Source organism: Macrobrachium rosenbergii, chromosome 20, assembly GCF_040412425.1.
Source record: "Macrobrachium rosenbergii isolate ZJJX-2024 chromosome 20, ASM4041242v1, whole genome shotgun sequence".
In the NCBI taxonomy this organism is placed as follows: domain Eukaryota; kingdom Metazoa; phylum Arthropoda; class Malacostraca; order Decapoda; family Palaemonidae; genus Macrobrachium; species Macrobrachium rosenbergii.
The window spans coordinates 16,644,976-16,670,000 of NC_089760.1; the positions used below are offsets into that span (position 1 = coordinate 16,644,976).

The 25,025-nt window shown below is 35.7% G+C and overlaps 1 protein-coding gene across 3 annotated transcripts in view; it reads right to left on the reverse strand.

The window, feature by feature from the left end:
* The window catches only part of LOC136849080 (uncharacterized), a 1,041,516-nt gene that overhangs the window by 993,320 nt on the left and 23,171 nt on the right, over positions 1-25,025 (reverse strand). For all 3 annotated transcript variants that reach the window (XM_067122009.1, XM_067122007.1, XM_067122010.1), the window contains exon 2: positions 12,984-15,457. In XM_067122009.1, coding sequence (XP_066978110.1) covers positions 12,984-14,310 — 1,327 coding nt within the window. In that variant the 5' untranslated portion in view covers positions 14,311-15,457. The remainder of the gene's footprint in view (positions 1-12,983; positions 15,458-25,025) is intronic.

Sequence of the window (25,025 nt, forward strand, 5' to 3'; positions counted from 1 at the left end):
TAAGTGCCTTAGTTATCAACATTAGACATCACTGCATATTTTTGCCAATTAGGCTGTGGCTTCAAATAGCTATTTCCAAAATACGATCCATATCCGATACTTTATAAAGATTTTATCGACGAAAACCTATTAGACGCGGCCCTGAAATGCACAGTGGTTCCCACCTTAAACAGCCATTCTTCATCTTTTCCCATGTACATAGCTTAAACCACGCCCTCCTTGTTTACTTTCTAAATTCTGCGCATTTTCCATACAGCAACTGAACCTCGTTAAGACAAGGTGTCTCCTTAACTACTCTTAACTTTGTGTTTTTTTTTTTTAAGTAATATTTATTTCAGTATTGTATCTTGCTTTGTTTTGCTTTATTCAATGTGTTGTGCGTTTCTACAAAAAATAATTTGGCATGCTATATTGTTTATCACTTTTTTATCATTCGCTTTAGCTTGGATAATGAGACACTGGTTTCCAAACGTCGCAGTTAACTTGAGAATAAAGTGACTTACGTTTCATGCTGTCTTCTTCTACGCCTTCTGGTTTGTGCTGCTGAGGAATAGCCTTACCGTCATGTTGAATTATATATATATATATATATATATATATATATATATATATATATATATATATATATATATATATATATATATATATATATATATATATTGCATGTACGTATAATGCGTGTTTGTAAGGAAGGCTCAAGGTCATACACCTTCGTCCTCGGCCTAGAATTTTGGGAAGAACTGCTAGTCCCATGTCTATTTTCCCTCCAGAGTCAATTCAATTCAGGTAACTAACTACCATGGATGATGCACCACTTAATCAACAAGGGAACAAGGACTTCGAAAAGAACATAAGTTTAATTTTTTAATGTTCTTAATTCTTTCATTCTTTTAATTCCTTTAACTGGAACTTCGATTCTGAGCCCTCGCTGGAGAAGGGAGTCTTAAGCACTTGGCCACGACTTAATGGCACTGTAAATATACTATAATATATATATATATATATATATATATATATATATATATATATATATATATATATAAATATATATATATATATATATATATATATATATATAAATATATATATATATATATATATATATATATATAATATATATATATAATCACAAAAGAGGATAATGGAATTAACAGTAAAGGCAATGAGCGAGGTGGAGTTATTCAAGCCTCATTCACAAACATTTAAACTTCGTGACCCTGAACCTCCAATGGCGTCCCTCCAATCCTTATCTTTGCTGCACGTCAGTGATTCTTATCACCCTTTCTCGTCAAATAAACGATATCAGTGGGGGCAAGGGCCTAGGAGGAAATGAATATGAGAGAGAGAGAGAGAGAGAGAGAGAGAGAGAGAGAGAGAGAGAGAGAGAGAGAGAGAGAGAGAGATTGCTCAAGAAGCTCTTGGATTTTGCAAGCTTATAACTTTTTTTTTATTTACTGGACAGAAACTCTAACATTCATATTGCATCATTGATGCTTGAACAAATCCATAGATTGACGGAAACAACAGGAATGATTAAGGAAAATGCAATTTCTTTGAAACTTTCATTAGCTTGCTGGATTGCCTTAATACCATGAAAAGGGCGACTACACTGACAACTAAACAAATGTATTTTAACTCTCTTGAATAAAAGGTTCACATGTATGTATGTATGTATATATATACAAATATATATAATATCCATGTATGTCTGTATGTAGAGAGAGACAGACAGACAGACAGACAGACAGAGAGTTTTGGTCGAGAAATAGTCCAGAAATGCGGACATAAATGAAATAAAGTCAGATGATCTTTGTAAGAAATAGTTAAGTATACTGGAGTGGTAAGTATTCATGATGACTGTAAATTCAAGTATGGAGTCACATTTTGCTAAGATGAAGGAATAAAAACTGTGCTTCGAATTCTTATGAAATCGAGGGGATTAATGAAGAAAACAAGATGGTTTGAAGTGAGGTGTAGTTTAGGGACAGAAGAAAAGACTGAGAAAAAGCAAACAAGGAAATAAATAAGGTAATCATGATACAATATGAGTGAAAATTTCAAAATAAACTGGAAATTTAAAAGCAAATCAGAATACTTTATGAAAGCAAGAAATTGTGATGACGTGATGTTTACAAGGATAGGTTAATGAGTAAATAAGTCTTAGAATAAAGGATTTAAAAAAAAGTCGTTTTTAGAAAAAAATGCATTCTTTTGTTGATGTACTGAGTATCTTGAAAAGTTGAAGAATTGTGAGATACAAGAAAACGGTTGGTGCAAGATCGGAAGGAGAGGTGCCACTGGAGTAGATAAAGGTAAAATCTGTTCTCTTATATAAGAGAGAAAATTATAAAGGCAATTATAGGAATTATAGAGACCTTGCATTACTTAGTATACCTAGGACGATGTATGGGGTCTGGGATAAAATGAGTTTGGACGAAGTGTTTGTGAGGAGTTTGACAGCAAAAGATAAATGCCGGGTGTGGCACGCTCAATAGTCACCGAAAAGAATCGGTCATTGCTTTTAGCGAATGTCGCATACTTTCATCTATGCTTAATGGGGATGCAATACGTAGGGTGTTAAATATGTATGTTGCAAAAGGCAATTTGCAGAGAAGTTGGTGCCTTGTTTGCAGTACAAGTGGCATTAAGACAAGATTGCGTCGTTTCGATGCGTTTTGTTCAAGATGTTTACAGTGTGAGTGAAGAAAAGTCAGAGAAAGAAAAAACAGATGTTTTAGATATATTAATAAGAAGTTTCAGAAATGAAAAACTGCAGAGATGATTATGGCTCGGAAGTTAATATTTGCAAGAATGATTTATGATTGCAAATAGAAGCTAATGAGATATAATAGTGAATGCAATAATGTTGGTGTAAGAATAGATTACATTAATGTCCCTGAAGTAATGAGTGGGGATAGTGAAGAGAAACTGCAAAAACAAGTAAGTCTGAAAGTGTTTGCGAGAGAAGAAAGCTGAAAGTAAATGTGAGCAAAAGTAAGAGTATGAGGATAAATGTATGCCAGGAAAACTGAGCAATGAATGTTAATATTGACGGCGATATAATGGAAGAGAATGATTTGTATAGGTATTTAAGAGTAAATATCTTGGATGATCATGGAATTTTGTGATAAAAATGTTCCTATTTTTATATAAAATGAAATCATACAATAATGCATGAAAATAATGAGCAAAATTATAGTAACGAATATCACCTCAATTTCAGAAAAAAAAAAAAAAAAGTTTCCGTAATTCATAGCTCAAGTAAAAATTTTAATGAGGAAAAAATAAGATCAAAGAGAAAATTGGGGCATTGGTTCATAATTATAATTTCTAACAATATGTACGGTCCACCCACAGAAGTCTCATCTTCCTAAAAGATAAGACTAAAATTCTGCGGGAATTGAAACTTCAAAAAAAACCATCTGTGAAATGAAGCTATAACTGGTTTATGTTCACAAACGCATATATATATATATATATATATATATATATATATATATATATATATATATATATATATATATATATATATATATATATATATATATATATATATATATATATATATAGAAAAAGTGTTAACTCCTCAGTTCCCAGTGAGCATGTTAAGGATGAGTTTGCTATTCTCTGCCCTTGTTGGGACCAATCACAGTTGCTTAAACATAAGGTTTCTAAATCACTTGTTTAGGTGAAAAAATTGGACTTTTGCTGTAGACGGGACCAAAACATTTTCCAACGTTGGATCAAAGCCGGGTATCTTGCTGTTGGAGCATAGTCGATAACCAATGAGCTTTCGTAACAAAGTTTCTGCTTTAATGAGGACGGTTATGCAGCGTTGATCGAGCATGTATTTGGACGGGTGACCTACGCGAAAGCACGGGACTGTCTGCACACAAATGCTTAAAATTATTTGTCGAAGTGGGCTACGGGGCTGGCAACATTGTCTCAAAACCCTAGCTAATCAACGGTGAGTATGTATGCATGTATGTATGTATGTAGGTGTATAAATATAAATGTATATATATGTATGTTTGCGTGTGTGTAACACCTAAATGAAAGCAGAGACAACTGACGCATAACATTTTTTTTATTGAGGGCTTCCAAGGAAAAAGATTCTGACAGCTGTGAAATCCGAAATAAACTAAATTCTAATAGCGTATTCAAATATATGTAGATTAAAACAAAGGGAGGCTGAGTCAGACTTTTCCAAATCAGTCTAAAGAGAGAGACGCACATCCAGGCTGCCAACGATCCACATATCATTCGTGCAAAAAAAGCTCACGCTTGGACTGTTCAGCTAGGTTCCATCGGATCGCTCCATAAAAGACGGAGGCTAGAAATTGAAACCATTAACAGCCTCCTCTCTCTCTCTCTCTCTCTCTCTCTCTCTCTCTCTCCAGTGTCAGTGATATCAAAGACTATGACGAATTAGGTTTATCAGCGCCAACAGGGCGAGGGATCAACGAAATGGACTGCAACGTGTTTAATAAAACTGTAATGGGATTTCGCATGGGTGACTGAATGGCGTCTACAGATAGCTTCGTTACTCCCTCTCTCTCTCTCTCTCTCTTTCTTTCTCATACTTTCCTACCCCTGCCCCATCCTTAACTCTGCAGCCACATGGACTAAATTTAATTACCGTTAGGCGACTACAGTGAGGTCCCTAAAAGGGAGAGATGCTAGTGATGTGTTGTAATGTCATCTTGATAATGCAGGGTACTGTCACATACTCCAACTCACACTCTCTCCTCTCTTTCTATAAGTTAATGAAATGTTTGGATACATTCGATACATTCGTTGGCACACTTCACTTTCCATGTAATATCGTTTCAGTAATCTCTCTCTCTCTCTCTCTCTCTCTCTCTCTCTCTCTCTCTCTCTCTCTCTCTCTCTCTCTCTCTGGCTGAATTTTCTCCATATTAACGAAAAGCAACTTTGCTCTTTGTTTAGAAGAACGTTAAAAATGTAGTGGCTGATGTGTTCGATCTGGGCAAATTGTTATGATTAAGGAAAGTAATGAGTAATGAAATCTAATCAGTTCTGCTAGCAAGGGTAAGACAAGGGAAACAATTGCATTAACAACTCGGAAAGCAAAATATGTAATAAAATAAACATACATCATGAAGTCGATAAATACTGCTAACTTTCACTTCATAAACCTAATTAGTTGTGACCTTATTTGTGTGTATGTGTGTATATATATACATATATATACAGTATATATATATATATATATATATATATATATATATATATATATATACATATATATAAATATACATAATATAAAGGCTTGAAATTCATTAATATAGAAAGTAACGCATGTATGAGTGACAAAAATTCTCACAAACACACACGTGTATATATATATATATAATATATATACATATATATGTATATATATATATATATATATATATATATATATATTACATATATATTTGGTATAGTCATAAGAAAAACAATAGGTAATATATATAGGAATATATATCCACAATAATATAGGGTGTCTCGTCGAATTTTAATAAAACTGCTCACTTTTACTGGCTATGGAATTGCTTTAATAGAATGGAGATGCTAGGCAGTGGCAAGCAAATGGTAACAATTTTGTTAAGAATAGATGTGGAATCATACAGCGCTTATATATATACTGTACACACACACACACACATATATATATGTGTGTGTGTATAATATATTTATATACATATATAGACACATATATGTGTGTTTGCGGGTGTGCGGGTATGTGTATGTTCGTATGTGTGTGTGTGTATTAGCTCGTTTTAGTCGCTGCTGAAGAGATCTTCAACACCACCTTGGAATACAGGCCTTGAAAGGCCTATATCTTGAGTCAAAATAAAGGGAAATTTTTAGAGAGTAAAATTCACAGAGAATAAATGGTTAGAAAACAACTGTCGGGTTATGTGTAGTACGTAACATAAGAAACAGTGTGCTGAACAACTTAACTGTCCAAGAACGAATGACCAGGTAATTCGTCAATCAGTGCTTGACGGAAATTAATACATTAGGGTTTGACACGAGAAATTAATACATAAGGGTTTGATACGAGAAGTTTAATGTACAATGTGTGGTAAATCGTCTGAACTGTAAAAGGTTAAAACGTGAAGTCCAACCGAGTACGGTTATAACAGTAAACGGAAATGAAAAAAAATATATGGTGATGAATGTTATCTGGATGGCAGTAAAACTGAAGAGAATGGGGGATTCATTGCAGACTATGAATGGTGGAAGAAGGACCGAACAAGTTAATCATAGAATATGTGACGTGCAGAAGTTTCTACGGAGGTTCAAATGGAGATGTATTATTAAGACAAGCCTCTTAAATGGGTTTTAAATGTGAATGCTAGATAACCATGGAAGGTAAAATAGTGGGATCTATTCAGATAAATGAGTACATCGAAAAGCAACAAGAAGTGAAAGGGTGAGAAACATAAAAGTGCTGAGCGCCATGACCCTTCGTCTCCTACGAGGTGTATCTATTGCTTCCCGTCACACCAGATCCCACTATCTTTTATTCCTACAAGTTATTCAAACTTGCCTAGAGAAGGCTGAGTAGCCCATTCCGCCGGCCTCTTGAGATAAACAAAAATGATGAAGGGAACGTGAAAATTTAATCCGTAATTGACAGAATAATATTTGCATGTTGTACGTCAAGTCAGGAAAGAGTGACAGCCCTTATGATTAAAAGCAATGAGGCTTAATGACAAAATGACTCTGGCAAAAGTTAGAGCAAATGCAATAGATCATGTTAATACGTAGGTGGCCTGTAAGCTGCATATTCGATATACGAAAACTGGACAGAGAATTTAGACTTCACAAATAGAAAAGAATAGAAGAGGAGATAAGTTGACAGATGTTCAAAGTAAGAAGGATTCATAAACGTAAAACATGATGCAGAAAAGATTTATATATAAATATAAATCTTCCTAGAAACAGAGACACATCAGCACTTAACACTTCCTGGTAAAACATAACTCTCGAAATAACTGCAACAATAAGCGTGCTACCTTTAAGGTAAAACATGGCTGCAATACACTCCCGATGAAAAAATGTCACCAAACGAAGTGAATAAAGTCAAAGAGTTGAATGAGGGTCAGTTGAAAACTCCTACTTAAAAAGCTGACAGAATGTTATAATGTTATATATTTATGCACGTATTATGACTCACAGTTTTATTTCATCAAATAAATATGAAATAAATAAATACGAAATAGTTATCAACAAAAAGAAGTCCTAGACCAAACAAGACTGCAGCAGACGCTACAATCAACCAGATAAAATCGTATATTTACATACATACATACATACATACATATATATATATATATATATATATATATATATATATATATATATATATATATATATATATATATATATATATATTATATGTGTGTGTGTAAATATACGTATGTATGTATGTGTGTGCGTGCATGTTTGCATATGTTGGAAACATATGTGTATTTGTAGGCTACGCGCGGACAGCAATTTACGGTTGCTTTTTCTTGGCTCAAAATAAGTTAGATTACATTTCATAAAATATGCCTGCATAAATCCAGCCACGTATTCCCGAGGCATTGTACTTCCCGATGCATTCAAGATATATGTGATCCTGGGCCCAGAACTTTTTCTCGCCCCCAACATTTTAATATCTGACCCACCAGTGAAAGTCAATAACCTTCTCTCTGGCGTGACCTACTGCGGACACCAAAAAATTAACACAGGAAAAATACTTGTACGGGATTAGGAGCATATTTAGGCTTCATCTTAACTGGATATAACACATGAAAAGATTAAAAATGAGCAGAAACACCTTAATGCATACTTCCTAAAGTGTATCTTTCAAAATGTTTCATCAGTGAGTTTGCGATGCAACAAACTCAAGTACGGTATATTCTTCACAGCTCTATCGAATATGAGGGCCAGCTAGTTTTCGCTCGCAGATGACATCATAAAGACAAATGAGAAACGAGAGCGATAAAGATAAGCAGGTATCTGCAAGCGCAGTCAGCCAGATGACCCACGAAGGAAGAAGAGTGTGCCGAAGCTTACATTTTCTACCTTTGCACTGAAAGGCTTCTCTGATCGATATACAAAAGCTGTCTCTCTGTCTCTCTTTCTGTCTCTGTCTGTGTGTGTGTGCCTCTCTCTCTCTCTCTCTCTCTCTCTCTCTCTCACACACACACACACACACACACACTCTCTCTCTCTCTCTCTCTCTCTCTCTCTCTCTCTCTCTCTCTCTCTCTCTCTCTCTCATGCATACATATACACACAGACACACACATACACTCCTTGTCCAGCTGTGGGGATACTCGCCTTATCGGCTTGTGGGAACCGGGTTCGATTCCCAAGGGAGTAGGAAAGCTTCAAGAATGTTGTTTTATACTCTTTTGCTTTCGTTAACCTACAGTGAATTATACCCATTTATTACAGAGGCTAACGCCATTTTGATGCACCACCATGAAGGAGAATACGTTTTGATATATATATATATATATATATATATATATATATATATATATATATATATATATATATATATATATATATATATGTGTGTGTGTATGTGTGTACATGTATATATTTCCATCATATGAAATGAATATTGCAAGACCCAGCTCAAAAGTTTAAAACTTAAGCTTATTATGAATTAACATTAGATTTTGAAAAATCGTAAATTTTTTCATGAAATATGATCTGGAAAAATCATAAATTATATTAACAACTTAGATGAATGTCGATTTATAAAAATAAATCAAAACAAACATACATTATTGTTCTAAATTTCCGAAGACTTACAAGAAGTAAGCCAAATGCACCATTCATTTGCTGGCCAACCTCTCACTTGCGAAAATGTGAAAATAGAGCGAAGGGAACTATGCTCAAATGTAGATGAAAATAAATATATACAAAACATCTGACAAACAGATACGTTAATTACATAATAAGCAGATACGAAAGATCAAATTAAGGTTACTTGTGCGGTGCCTTAAAGTGGCATTTCATCACTAAAAGATTGCAGGACAGCCTTGCAGTAAAGCATTAAAGTTACAACAAAGCCCGAAGTAAGGTCTCGTAGCATTATACCATCTAAGTAGCATTACGGTCTTAAAGTAGCTGTATGGCGTTATAGTAGCAGCATAGCCTTAAAGCAGCTGTACGCCTAGGATGGAATACGATTATTTAATGTTGTCTTAGCTTTCTACCATGTCGAATGAAAGATTATTTCACTGGCGTCTATTTACTAAAAGGGGGGCGAAAGTTTTCCTTCTGTCATCTATCAAGATTTCATCCGTAATTAGTAATCGCTGAAACGTAAGCAATATCAAAGGAAATATGAAGCTCGCTATTGTTATGATGACAGTCTATACAGAATAAGATTAAGCATGGTTTGCGGCATACCAAACGAAAACCTTATGAGGTACAGTCTAGCAGGCTAGGATAATAATTCGGGGAATAGGTACCCTCTGTTAGCAAGAGCTGAGGGCGCTTTGTACCTTGATAATTAAGGATTGAACTGGGCTTGTGACTAGTGAGTGATAAAGTATAGTTACAGAGAAAAGTACAGGACAGACATACACTGCGTAAACAAATTATATTCATATATTTCACTCGATTCGGCAAAGGTGGTTTTTTATTTAATGCCTTCTTGCATATTTAGTGCTAGTTGTAGTAAAATACCTAGTTTTAATTAGTAGAGGAGACTGAGTAGGGTAACAACTTGAAAATTGTTGGTTATCAAAGTATATATCGATAGGACAGTAACATCGTCACCGTTTAACTCCCTATGTTGGAAAAATATTGGAGTATGCAGTCTCCCAACTTGTTTACCCGATTCCCAACCCCTCCACCTTATCTCTTGCAGCATGTTAGCCAGGCAAACTTTATTCATCACAAGAGTTGGTACAGTAATAACAGCTTTCATTTTTCCAAAGAATATATCAGTTCATGGGTATTTCTCGTATTCAAGAAAGGCCCTCTGAGATTCCCCAAGTACTTTTTTAATCATTCATGGCTCTACAACCTTAACTAATTACCAGTCTTCAGGACCTGTTTAATAATTGAAAATAAATCCTAGTAACAGGGTGTGTTCAGCATCATTTCAAGTCATTCTAATCTTTCACTGATATCGACCAAACCTTCCGGTACCTTTAAAGAAAAATTTAAATTTTACTTAGCTGACAAAACGAATTGCAAGCCTTTGCCAAGACAAGTACAAAGTAACCACTACCGTTAATTAAAAAATTAATTATCTCTCTACAATAGAACCTATGTGGGTATGCTGATAGAATTTGGTGAAATCTACACTGGGTGATTTCCTCTAATGATAAATGACTTGGTGAATATCTTTGCTATTTTGGTGTAGTTTCTGTGGCGAAAAATCATCAAATCTACATCCATCATATTTCATCAAAATCCATCCTTAGGTTTTCACGCATTCCTCCCACAAGACAGGCAGACAAACAGACAAACAAGCCAACGTAACCACAAACACAACCCATAATTCGTAGGTAATGATATACGGTATACTGTTACCAGAGAAAGTTATAATGAAGCCTAGAGAATTTTGGAAAAAGTCAAGCGTACATCCCGTACGGATTCTGAACAAATTTACTGGGCAAACTTCATCTAACACATACACTGAGAGAGAGAGAGAGAGAGAGAGAGAGAGAGAGAGAGAGAGAGAGAGAGAGAGAGAGAGAGAGAGAGAGAGAGAGAGAGAGAGGTGATATTAATCACTTAAGCTCGTGCTATTACAAATCTAATTTGTTCGGATGGAAGATTTCCAAAAGAAAACCATTTTACTGCTGAAGTCCATTAAGGGCCGTCTTTAAAATCCTTCAGAGCTCCATTATAAGATCCAATTGCAATTGGAAAACAAGCAAAAGCATTCTTATCTCTGAAGTACACTCATACCTTCATTATCCCAGTGACATTTATGAAATATTCATAGTTCAATTAGCAAATGCTCCCAAAATTTTGTCTTAAACTCTGGATATTGCTCATAGTGTGCTTGGGGAACTCCTCTTCTAAAATACGGAAAAATTAAATAAAAAATTTTCACTAATTATGTTTGGCCTTTTAATACATTAAATGTTATCTGTTATCAGAGTATTTTTTGTATACCTGTTCTTTTTCATAGATGAGTGTTTTTCTGCCTCGTTGTGTAAGTTTTATATTCTTTTTAGAAAACTGTTTTTGCATGCACCCAGACGTAATATCACTTGCCGCAACACATCAGCTCATAATGCCGCGATATGCACGTGTAAAAACTCGTGTCATTAAATTTTTGCCCAGAAGAACTTCATAAACATTCGAACTTCAGTTCACCTTTAGCATGGCCTCTTAAACTATGAAGATATTACATTACATTCTTTACTAAGCAAAGACAACTCTCTGTATTTTTTTCTGCTTAATTGATATAAAATTCAGCACTACTTTTGCTAAGTTTTCTATTCTCTATTTTTCAAATCTATCAAATGCTCAGGTTTTGCTCCTTATTCAAGATTTAGCTCTAGTTAAATTCTTGCAAAACTTTCTTATATGGGATTCTGTTGCAATGGAATCTTTTGATAAAATCACTATATAAAATTAATACTTCCACCTCCAATTGTATGCAGTCAAGCAGACCTTGTATGGGATTCGGTTGCTATGAAATCTTCTGGTAAAAGTCTCTATATAAAACCAATACTTTCGCTTCCAATTGTATGCAGTCAAGCAGACTAACAAATTAAGAAACAATTAATCTTTCTATAATCACTCAACATTTCTTTTTGTTGGTGTAACAATAATATCCCTTCACCCTACACCGGTGGTCTTTTATTTCATTTATACAGGATAACTGAAGAACAGTTTTCCTGTCGTGTTACAGTTTTTATGCTAATTTACAGCGGCATGCTTCGGTACCTTCTACCTTTCTACTTATTTCACTCTCATATGATATTTACAGTATATATTTTCTCTCGTCTGTGCTGACATAATTTATCTATATTTTACAATGTTGTTTTCTCTTGCTTCTGCTGCTTCTTTTATACATAAGCCCTCTATTTAAAAGCTAATAACTTTTGTACATTATTTGATAAGGATGTGTTGACAGTATGAATAACAATAAAAGTCAGAATAATAATATTGGAGAAAAAATGTCTTCGTGCGTAGCTTTTAAAGAATATTCGTATGGCAATAAATAATACTTTAACTCTCTTTCCTCTTCCCCTTTTTAACTCTCACTGCCTCTTCCCCCTTCGTCAGAAGAAATTACGAAGAGGAAGAGGCACTTGGAATCTAAAGAATTCTGTGTTGTTATACCAACGTACTTCAGAAACATCATAGACAGGGTCTTTTTACTTGTTCCATTTCTAAGAAAAGGATTTTTCTTTGTATGCCATAATAATAATAATAATAATAATAATAATAATAATAATAATAATAATAATAATAATAATAATAATAATAATAATAACAATAATAATAATAATAAATACGTAATTTTCTAATTTAAATACTGACATTAATATTATTCAAACACTGAAACATCTATCAGTTTAAATATTCGATCCGACACTATGTTAAAATTTTATGGGAACTGTCCAGTTTTATTGACGGGTTCAAACCTTTAATTCATTTAAACTTCATTTCTTCATTTAACCACGAATTTATTCCAAAAAAAATTTTTCCCATTCAGTCATTCATATTAATAAAAGTCTATGAAGTTTTCCACTTAAAACATTCATCAACACTCAGTAGTCACATAGTCATTAACAATTTATTAATTCAGAAAAACATATATGCTTCTACGACACGCATTCGGCCATCAACGAACACCTCTGCAAGGCAATGCTATCCTATTATTAATAAGACAAATGTCAGATATCTCTTCCAACTGAGCAATTGCTAGGTTGACATGGGAAACCCAGTCCCCTTAAAACAGAAAATAATTAACGTGAAAATCCACATACCTTTATACGGGAGAGATGGATCGAGGTCTCCCTCCTGCTCCTTGCCTTCACTGTCTGTTAGGCTGATCGTGACGTCACAGAGGGTGCCATTGCTGCCACCTTTCAGCGGCCCCCAAAACGGTGGGTGGGTTGGCTGCCCTTTGAAGTGACCATCCGTATTAGAATTGACGGAAAAAAGTGATTCCAATCGGCCATTTATATCCCGCATAGAATTTTCGCCTTTTTCTTGATATTCGCCTGATTTCACAGATAGCTTTCTACTCTCATCACTCTCTTTCAAAGATTTCAACTCTTTATCGGAATGATCACTGAACAAATTAAAAGCACTTTCAACTACTTCACAGGAATAATCGGAAACGACCACAGACTGTTCACTATCACTTATAGTTTCAGTAGAGTATGGTGAATCATCTCCGAATTCTTTTCGGTTTTCTGAGTTACCAATGTCACTTACGAATTTCTCTTTAATAGAGATCTGATTATCTAGGTCAACATGCGAAAACAAATACTTTTCGGGTTTCCCCTCTGATGTCACTGTTTGTTCAGTACTATGTTTATATGTCGGTGTTTCAGAAACCTTACTAGGATTACTCTTACTCTTTGGGACATTCAACAGCGGGGTAGATAACGTAGAACTGTGGTGAGGAAATATGAGATTGTGCATCCGGTTAACAGATGGCACTAATGGTTCATGAATTACTTCCCCTTCAGTGTTTGAGATGGGGGTGTCCTCGTTGTTCTCAGGGTGGAGATGTAACGACGAAGTTAGCGTCGTATATCTTAGATCAAGATGGGGTGACTGGTGCGCATTTTGTGTTTTGCTCGGGACCACATTCTGGAATGGCTGAAACTCCCCTACTGTGGGGCCATTTTTTGAAGCTTCACTGTCCTTTCCCTTGGCAGAATTGCCATTTTCTGGTAACACATTGCCTCGTCCCAGCAATAAATGCGCAACCGGAAGGTGTTTTGCTTTTTCCGAGAAAGTCTGAGGCGTCGTGCGAGTGTACCCATCTTGTTTAGTAAACAATGATGGGTTGCGCTTCCTCTGGACTGCAGAGTGGGAAGTCGAGGCTATATCTGAGAGAGGAGAAGTAGCCTTTGAGGCAAAAGGACGCTCAGATGCGAGAGAAGTGACAGCGGGCCTAGAGATAAATGATGATGATGACAATGACGATGATACTTCTGCAGCTAAAGGATGCAGCAATGGTTCTTCGACTTCTTGTGAGGAAGAGGCGCTGGCCATGAAGGCCAACACACTCAGGAGGAGAACGGCGTTTCTTCCACTCGAAGAAAAGTTCATTTCAGGGAGTCTAATTCCTTTCACCATTGTTTTATAAAACTTGAGTCACTCTAATGTTCTAAACAATAAAATTCTTCTATCTATCGTAAAGATATCTATTATTCTATCGATTACGCCCGACATTTTCGTCATCCTTTGACATATCAGCTTTACCTAAACGGTAATGGTTTTGCATATAACTGATAAAACTGTGATTCTAAGAATTGCCAAGAATGCTAGGACACCAAAAATCTTGCTAGACACTCACAACATCAAGACGACAAAGAAAATGTTAAAACTTTGAAGATTGTATATTACCCTCTCTCTTTCCCTCTCTCCTTCCTTTTCTAAAACTATAGTGACAGTATCTATAAAACTATGTACAGTTTGATATGTGAAATTCTTAGGCCACAGAAAACGGAACAATGATATGTAGAATAAAGTTACCCTCAAGGATCACGGAACACCAAGAGAAACACTATGGTAGAAATATATGGCAGCAATGACGACTACAACCACACCTACGAATATCGAGAAAAGAAAATACAGAGAACCCTTCTCTTGGTGCTGTCCTTTCGCCTCTGTCTAAAAGACAGAAGAGACTGCAACAGCGGTTCTGCCAGCTGGCCTGTGTCTCGCTTTGCCTCCAGAGGCCGCAAAGTCCTTCTGTCTTTCATTTTCCCGATTCCATAATCCTTCTGCTTAGGATACCATCAACAGACCTTTCCTTTGAAGTATCTTCCGAGAGTTAATCGATACCGTTTGTGTTTCCGGGTGTTTTTAATCTTCCTCTCTCTCTCTCTCGTCACTTGCTTACAACCAACATCTATTTATTCTTCAAAATACACCGAAAACACCTAAAACACGTCACAATTAAGACTTGAGGAGAGATTACAGAGATGACAACGAGTGGGACTACGAAGAGAAGAAAAATAGTGATTCACGGGTGTTTCAATGTGCACTTAAATAGGTACAAATCTGAGCACGATGGCATGCCCATATTCTCCTTCATTCAAGGGTGGGGGGATTTGCGGTGATGATGGTGAAACTACTACGGGGCTGAAGAGAACATAAAAATCTCTACAAGCCACTACAGTTTCGATTATGCAATAATACTATGACTTTCTTCTGCTGGTGTGTGCATTTTTCATGCACGTCTGAAGTCACTTCAGAGTTCGGAAATTCACTCGTTCATCTGGAATGAAAATAAGAAATATATTATGAAATGGCCATATTTAACATTTCAGAAGAAACATAATAATTTTGAAATAAAACCCTCTGGGCATGATAAACAAATATTTATATTAATACGGAAACATATTTGTGCAATTGTTCATGAAATGATGCCTAGTATGAATAAAGCACAAATATAAAATGTGTGTGTATATATATATATATATAATTTATATTATTAAAATCTCTAATATTTAATATACGTATGGATGTACACTACACATACATGGCTATCGATTGATAATAACAGCATCATAGATAAACACAAAAAATCTGAGAAAAAAAATGATAAAATACATTAGATTCTATATTAGCCTATGTCGTGGACTTCAGTGGACCGTCGTCCTATCATAGTTTAACAAAATAAAATTCTCACAGGTATCCTTAAGGATATCTTGTACTTGAAAGCAGAATGCTTCCATCTGAGCTGGATACTGGATAAAAGACAAGGGTTGGTCGCAAAAGGAATCAAGCGTTTCTGAGACTTACAACAGACCTTGGGAGTCTGGTATGAGCTGTATTAGTTATACTGAGGTTCGAGAACCTTACAGAAGAAGTTAAGTGAGTGATACGATGCTGAAATGCACCAGGACGCTGCTGAAATATAGTATTTTAATATTACAGTTTACCGACACCATTGCGTCACATGTCTAGACTCTCATATGGCTACCAGAAAGGATGACCTCTTGAATGGCAGCTGAAAATTGGAGTAAGGTAAAGTTAAAGAAGTTGGATAACTAAGTGGAAAGAGATCAAAGGGGAAGGATGAAAAGTAAAGGGTACAAAAGGAATGTAGCAAGGGTCACAGGCGTGCCGCAGAGAACCTCAAGTACCATCTACAATGTATCTAGCTTAATAAGGGTTACCAGTCCACGGCTTTGTAAGAGATCCTTTTGTTTCCCAGAATTACACTGTATTCAGAATTACTGTACATTACATAATCATATTTACATATTCATCTTTAGTGTTCATCCGCTTCAATTACTAATGCTATTATAGACAACATAATGGCAACCTTACAATACTACGTACGTCACCGCATTTCATTTTTGGAGATAATCTCTAGTATTTCATTTTCAGCCCATGATCCTGGCCTCTCTTGTTTCCAAATAAATATTTTTCTGGTTTTTTTTTCCCTCGCTGGCTCTTTAAGCTCTTTGTATGGCTAAGAGACCGAGCCGGTTCCGGCTTCCCAGTACTGCAATAAAGGTGTATGTTTATGATCTTCTTTCCTTTAGTAATAACAAACCCGAATTTTAATTGGAGGTAAATTAACTGATTGAATAAACGGCGATATTCAACATACCTTAATCTACGATCTAGCCGGCTGACTCTCGAGTTCGCATCTTCAATGAAGTCTGGGCGATTGTCAAGTCTTATAGGATATTACAGTCTAGATTTACTCAGATCTTTGCATTGTCCTCCCTCTACTCGTCAGATTTTGTATAAACATTTAGAATAACCTTAAAAAAATGTATTTTTGCGGGTTATTTCTACTGCCGTCGATAAAAATAAAAGCGAAATATCATTTCCTTCCTTATCTTGGTTAGCACTACAGCAAATCACAGACAAGAAAGCCAAAGGAATTGTGCGTGTGTGCGTTAACACACACACACACACAAACACACACACACACAAATACAAAGAAGCAACGAATGAAAGGCGACCCATCCGCCCCTCCAACACATAAATCAATAACGTTTCTCCTCATTACTTCACACCTGATACATTTAGGCTGAGAAACAATGACGAAGGAGCAGAGGTGCTGCATCAAAAAGAAAGCAAAGGAAGAGACAGAATGTTAACAGGTATTGGGACTGAAACGTAGTAGTAAAACAAGGGAGGAAAAGAGAATCCAAACCAATGGTGATTGACAGATTCCCAAATCTCCAGTTCAGAAACAGCTGCAAATAGCGCAACCGAGCATTCTCTTACTCATATACAGCTTTTAATCTTCCGAGAAGCCTCCGTTAACGATAGGCACCTCTTGCTGTTTACATGATTTATTCATCTAACTTCGATGCTCTCTGCTTTGAAAAATTCAATTTCTAACTTTCTTCTCATGTATAAAAGAAAACTCAGCCATAATATGCAATCCAGCGTCTGCTTTGCTAGGTAAGATGAGTAACTTCAAGAAATATAGAGTTTATTTCAAATAAATAATTAATTGAATTAAAATAATAGTTCTATTTCATTCAGCCTCTTTATCCTCCCGCTGGCCAGGCACTCGTCCCTTCCGGGTTATATATTTTCCGCATAAGAGCCAATGATACCAATCATTCTTATTCTTACGTATCGGAATTCAGTCTCCTTGGATAAGACCTTTTACTCGCCTCTTTCTCTCCTTTCTAACAGCTTGTTCTTGCCCATCTCATCCAGTTACTGACAGAAATGGATGGAACCTTTAGGCCTGGTTAGCTACACCAAATCTAATTTACTGAGGGTTACATTTCTCTTTAATCTACGAGAAAAAGTAATTTAGTGAGGTCACATGTTTCCTTTTTCTAAGAGATATTGTAAATAACTGATTTTATTTCTCCCTTGCCTACAAGAAAAAGGATCACATTTCTACTGAGCTCGCATTGACTGCTTTCCAAACTTTATATTTACCGTAAGGTAAAATACTGATACACAAATTGGTTTCACAGAGTAGCCTATGGTCTACAATTACGATGACTGCAGCCTAATTTCATCTTAAGCTGTTACGTACGTGAAAAGGTTTAGGGTTACGCCTTATTCTGTGTATCTGTAATCTATCAGTTAGGTGCCATACATATCCTGGAAGACCGCAGCTAACTAAACTATCGCTTAATAAATTGGTGTTTCGCCCTTAAAAACTAAGAAGTTCAGTCATTCCCTCAATTGGCAAAAGACAACATTTTCATAAAGACCTCGAAAAAAATATGTTGCTTCATGAACATTTCTTAGTTTCACCGCCAGTTACTAACAGTTATTTATACGTACATACAAGCTTACGAACACACTTACAAATACACGTATGAGCGGTAAAACGGACAAAGAACAAATTGGTGCTAGGAGGCGAAGTAATGAGATCAACCATGGGATGTCTTGTCATGGTGATGAAATTACCAAGAACGCCGTTTCCTACGTTATGGAATAAAAAAAAATACCGGTATAAGGGAAAGGTTGCGATCTGAAACATGTAAGAGAGCCGGAGAGAGATTTATTGAATGATAACATTAACGTCACACAGCTGAGGTCATACATGCCTGCTGACTATGTGAAGTCACTGGTGCTTTGCATAATGAAGAACCAAACGAGACAGACGATGGGAAATTATCTGAATGACGCATAGACTTAAGACTAACCCTTGAAAAGTGTTACAGTAATGGGCCGACAGACAAAATGCAGCCAATGACTGAAGGTGCTCTACGGAAAAATCAATCAGGTTAAGTTAGAGAAAACTTGAATTGATGAGGAATAAAAATCAGAAAATTGTGTGTGATGTTTGAGGTCAATGGGGGAAGCTTATATATGTCATATATGGATTCTGAAAAGTCATACGATTAGTAACAATGTTCAATGAAACCTGAATACAGGTTGATAACACAAGAGAGTGCTGTTTATGGCAGCAGAAGACTTGGCGAACGAAAATGTAGACGTGAAGATAATGCATTCGTTGATCTACATTATACATATATATATATATATATATATATATATATATATATATATATATATATATATATATATATATATATATATATATATGTATATATATGTATATATATATATATATATATATATATATATATATATATATATATATATATATATATATATATATATAATTAACTAAACAACAAGGAATTTTTTTATAAGGAAAATTGCACCATAAATATTCCAACCATATTTTTTACTCAAAATGCCATCGACCCTGAATGTAGAATGTGTTGTATATGGAGGTGAGGTTTCAAATGCTGTGCCTAGGAATAAATTTACTAATTACAGAAAAGGGCATTGTCGTCACCAGTCTTACGATGTAGTTTACTCTTAACACCTTAACGTCTTTGAATCCTTCCTTCTTCTAACAAAATTTCTCATACACCGACTATTCAAAATCTTTAGGAAAAAACACCGTAGACATGGAACGTGAGGTGAAGATATGAGAGGAATTTAGCTGCATTAAAACAAATTCTCAGTGAACCTGAAGTAAACGCAATGTGTTCTTTGCCAGGTAAGGAGACCGCCACTAATTTTCTTTAAGGCTAATTGGCTCTTACGCTCCAGAAGCACTGTAATTGGTTAAATCACCTACTCCTTACATTCAAGGGTTAGTGACTGGATTGCCTCGTTAAAGACTGACAAGGAATTGCTTGGTTGCTATCGTGTTTGCCACATAATCTCTAAAAATGGAAGTAAGCATGTATGCCCCTAGACTTGAAAACCATCGACATCTCCCTACAGGCTCGAAGTAGTCTGGATTTCCCAAGTGTTCCAGCTACGAAATGTGACTCAGAACCCACTTAATGTCTACACACACACAGGATGAGAGTATCATTATAAAGGATCATATCACATGCTGTGCGTTCATTAACATAATCTTATTTAGCCTAAGTATATATATTCTACACAGTATCTGTAGTCATTGCCTTGTTATTGTTATCCCTGTCATGCAGCATTTATTTACAGACATATAAGCTCACCAAAGGAAGAAAACCACCCTACTCTCCACGCAAATCCCGGCTTTCGCAAGGTAAACATTCTACCTATGAAAATAACCTTGCAAAGCCGAAGGAAACCCAGAATTGTGTTTGATTTCCCTCTCTTCTTCTCGGGGCTAAAAAAGATGCATCGTGGACCTGATAACAGCTTCAAAGCGAAAAAAGACCTGCTCTTCCTGGACGGTTTACACATTCTGAAGTCACCCTCTCTACAAGGAAATAGCTTAGAGGGAACACCATCATATGAAACTCGAGCCATGTTTGTCAAAAATTGTGAGAAAGAAAAAATTCTTTTAAAAATGCAAGAAAATTGTTAATTTGACAGTACAACGGCAAACAATTTTAGCAGAGAAAAACAGAAGGGAAAAAAAAAGGTTGCAGGAAAGTAAAACACCGTAGGGATGTGAAAAAAGAAATGTTACGAAAAATGTAGGAAAAAATGTGTGAAAGCAAATATTGCTTGAAAGTCAAACATCTTGGGGAGAAAAACTTTGTGAATATTCGTCAGGCATCTCGTAACTCTCATCGTCACTGCTATGAAACTATGTGATCAAAATTAAAAAGCTGAAACACTTATTCTTCGCAAATATTTTTTTTCCTTTTCGGAGACTGAAAGAAAGAATACAAAAATCACAAAAATGCACATAAGGTCTGACTTTATTTTTAGGCTTTGATTGACGGTAACGTGATGGGGTTTCTTGGCTTGTTCATTATTATAAATCACATCAAAACCTTAAGTTAACTTATGAATACCCGTAATTCAAGAGATTTGAGAGGGGTGAACATTGTCAAACTATGGAATTTATTTATGATTAGAATTAAAAAATCGAAACAGCCTTCGTCACCAGATTATACCAACTACTACCAATAATAATAATAATAATAATAATAATAATAATAATAATAATAATAATAATAATAATAATATCGGAGTTTAGACAGAAAGTCAAATCTACAAATCTATTAAGATGATGAAAATTTAGAATTAAAAAATAATAAAAATAATACAATATCAAAATGATTACATCTTTTTTCCTCAAAATCAAATCATCCCTGTCAAATTCGTGCTACTAAAACTAAGGAAAACAGGATTTGCTACTTATTCTTTCCTCATATACTTTTATTTCTAAACATTTCTGTCTATCTGTCCATTCAAAATATGTACAGTCTTTCTGAATTTATTCTGTGAGATGAAGGCCTTTTTTCATAACTCCAGTTTTTACGTCAAAAAAATATATATTCTAGGCTTTAATTTCCATTAATTAAAAGATGGCAAAACTTATTCTGAGAGAGAGAGAGAGAGAGAGAGGTCTGATGGGAGGAAATTCATATTAATGAGAATTAGACTATTTTTAATGTTTTTCCAAGGAAAAGTTACGAAAACCGGATTTACTAAAAATGATCCAGATGAGTAAGCGAACACTATAGAATTTCCATAAATCTCTCTCTCTCTCTCTCTCTCTCTCTCTCTCTCTCTCTCTCTCTCTCTCTCTCTCTCTCTCTCTCTCTCTCTCTCTCTCTCTCTCACACATCCTTAATTGGGTTCCAAGGTTTAAAAGTTCGGCAAAAGCCTCATTCCGAGAGTCTAAAGGACGCAGATGTGTGGATTCCATTATAAGATCACCAGGAGACATCATTCCTTGCTTCTGTTTCGGTCAAAATTAAAGGTTCCCATTATCTTAGGGATCACAATCAGTCCTCACAGCATTTGAGAGAGAGAGAGAGAGAGAGAGAGAGAGAGAGAGAGAGAGAGAGAGAGAGAGAGAGAGAGAGATAGAGAGAGTCTCAAATATTGTTGAACTTCTTTCTTCAAGTTAAATACTTACTGCTTATATGTTTCTCTATGAATGAATTCAAAGAGAAGAACGGTTAAATAACTTAACCTTAATTTAAGACAGAGCCAAAGAAAAGCCTTTGAATAGGATAAACTAGTATGTTTCGTTAAAATGACAAAAACATTGGCTCTACGGTAGAAAAAAATGAAAACGCGAGAAAATTTTAGCAATAACAAATAAAGTTGAATCCTCTTCGTGTGATAAGAAAATTTCACCTTCCAACTTTTATGAAAAAAATATTCTACAGTGATATACATATATGAAATGTATGAAATAACAAAGGCATGTTACTAATCTTTTTTAGACCAACAAAAACACTCAAGAAACTGGTACGTCATTTTTAACGAACCCATGAAATCCTTACGATGCTCTGTAAAAGCTAGTGAAAATGATAACGCCAGTTGTAGGTAATAAGCTTCATAATACTAACAACTAGCGTCAATTCAAGACATCTTCCATTCACCAAGGAATTCTCACAAACAGTCTGAAAGAAATTGGGCGAGGCAGGGAGACTGTAATTTACTTTTTTTTAATCTTGCAATAGTCTTACATCTTATTTGCTTGTTTTGAACTGGTAAATAGTTCTCTATCCTTCCCGTTTAGTAAAATAAATTGACACATCACTTTACCTGTATTCAAGATAATCAGAAGCAGGAACGATATCAACAACAGCGAAAAGAATCGTCAAAAACAAGAGAATTCTTTTGCTCTGCAGAGAAACCCTTAAACGAGACGGAAAGGCAATATAAAAAGAGAAGATAATGACATAGCTAGCAAAATATTTCGAGGGCCTAACATCTCTAGGACATGAAGGAGATGAGCTACTAGGCGAGGCTGAAGACCTTATCAAAAAAAAGGTAGAGCCAAAAGAAGATTTATATAATGAAAAAATTTTAATTACAAGAGAGAGAGAGAGAGAGAGAGAGAGAGAGAGAGAGAGAGAGAGAGAGAGAGAGAGAGAGAGAGAGAGACTAATTTAATGAAACTCAAAACTTCCATTTTTTTATGAGGAGATCGAATGCAAATTGCCTAGTATTTTTTTAGTCGCTGACTTATAACATCTGGGTTTCGAATTATCATTCTGTAATACATATTGTAGTCATATTGCTACTTTTCCGTTAACGGAACGAAATTCATTAATAACATCAAACGAAAATTATTTTAAGGTAACCCCAATCTTAAACATACAATCACAAGAAAATCATAAATATATTGACAGAATTTCAAGTTGACATCGACTCGTAACTGTTATTGTGGCAACAACCTCCAATAAATATTGCTTTTGGTTCCTCCCTAACCAGTTTTCCCCTTTCGTCTTGCGTTGTGCAGGTTGCAGATATGGTGCTATCTATCTATTTGTGGAAGTGAATGCACAGGAAAGACATGAGTGGCGGAATTCCACAGAGACACTTTGCATCGCACGGCGTTGGGAGCGATGAATGCGTTTGTTTGTTTCCTTCAAATGATCTTGAAGTATGAAATCAAACAGCACTCTTTGTGAGGTGGACAAAAATTTAAACATATTTTCTTCTTTCTGGAACGTAACTACAGCAAGAAACTTTTTAGAGAAAGGAGGTCCTCCTTCTCTCTCTTTCTGGGGATGATCAAGACACCACACTAGATATTCAACAAAAAATATTTGTAGAAATGAGAGAGAGAGAGAGAGAGAGAGAGAGAGAGAGAGAGAGAGAGAGAGAGAGAGAGAGAGAGAGAATTTAGGAAGGAACAAGACAACGCAAAAGTGTCAAGATGAATATGCCTTCACACTGCAGACGGCGAGTTTTAGCTGCAGGGTACTCATTCAAGGAAATGGGCTCTCAGAAAAGTATGTGAGAAATCTTTACAGGAGAGAGAGAGAGAGAGAGAGAGAGAGAGACAGACAGACAGACAGACAGACTCTATCAAGGCACAAACTGGAGGTACAGCAGTAAAGAAAAGATCACGTGAGAAAAAAAGGGAAAGAGTGAGAAAGTGGACTCATAACGTAGGCCATGAAAAGAAAGGAAAGGGGAGAAGGTGAACCTCAATCTATGAAGTTTCAAAGGTCCAATGTTAAGGACCTTGAACAAGTGCGGAGGACGTGTCCCGCCTACGAATCCTTAAAAAGAGAAGACCAAAGAATAGAAGGCGACAAGAGTTCGACCCTTCCAGGATTAGACTCCGTTATGTAGACTGTTCTACACTGCACTGAATCTTTCTAATAGTGCTTTGACAATCTTGCCATGTTTCTTAACTCCCTGATTCCTATGAACGTTTCCTATTCTAAGAGGCGGGCATAAGGATTAATTTGCCGCTGCAATCCACATTACCAATAAGAATTAATTTAAAGTGAAAAGAATAAAGCGGAATTCGAACATGACCCGTAAAAGTTGCGACGGAATGACTTAACACTTGACCCTCTCAGAACAGGTAGAAACTACCTGGAATCAGCAATCTTCGCATAGCAGGGTTCAATAACAGTTATTCCAAGCCAAGCTCTGGAATTCCTTTTCTGCTCCCACTTTTCCTGATTCACATAACTTTCCAGTCATTAAAAGATGGATCTATCGCTCCTTCTGGGCTGAGCTCCCCTCTTCTAACTTACAACTCTTCATGCGCTTCCGTCACGTTGCACTAGAAGATGGGATCTGGTTGCCCGTCTAGCCTAATCGACCTTTGTATCAAATAACTTTTCCATGAGACTTGTTCCAGTATACGAGACGCATCAAATATTCCTCTGGAATTGACTTATGGATCGCATGTGTCGCAATGAAAAAAATATTAAAATTAGACCTAATTAACTCTGCTAAGCTTCATATGAGATTTCATGAGACACGTTTCGAAATTAAAACCAGATCCACGTCTTTTTTGACAGAATATATTAAAAAGTCAAATTAGAATCGCTCAAACATGCGGCATTAATATTCACTACCAAGCAATATTCTAATAAAGACAGATTTTTCACAGAAATAAATGACCTCTTTTAATCAGTATATTATCAGCACCAAAATATAACGTTCCACTGACAACC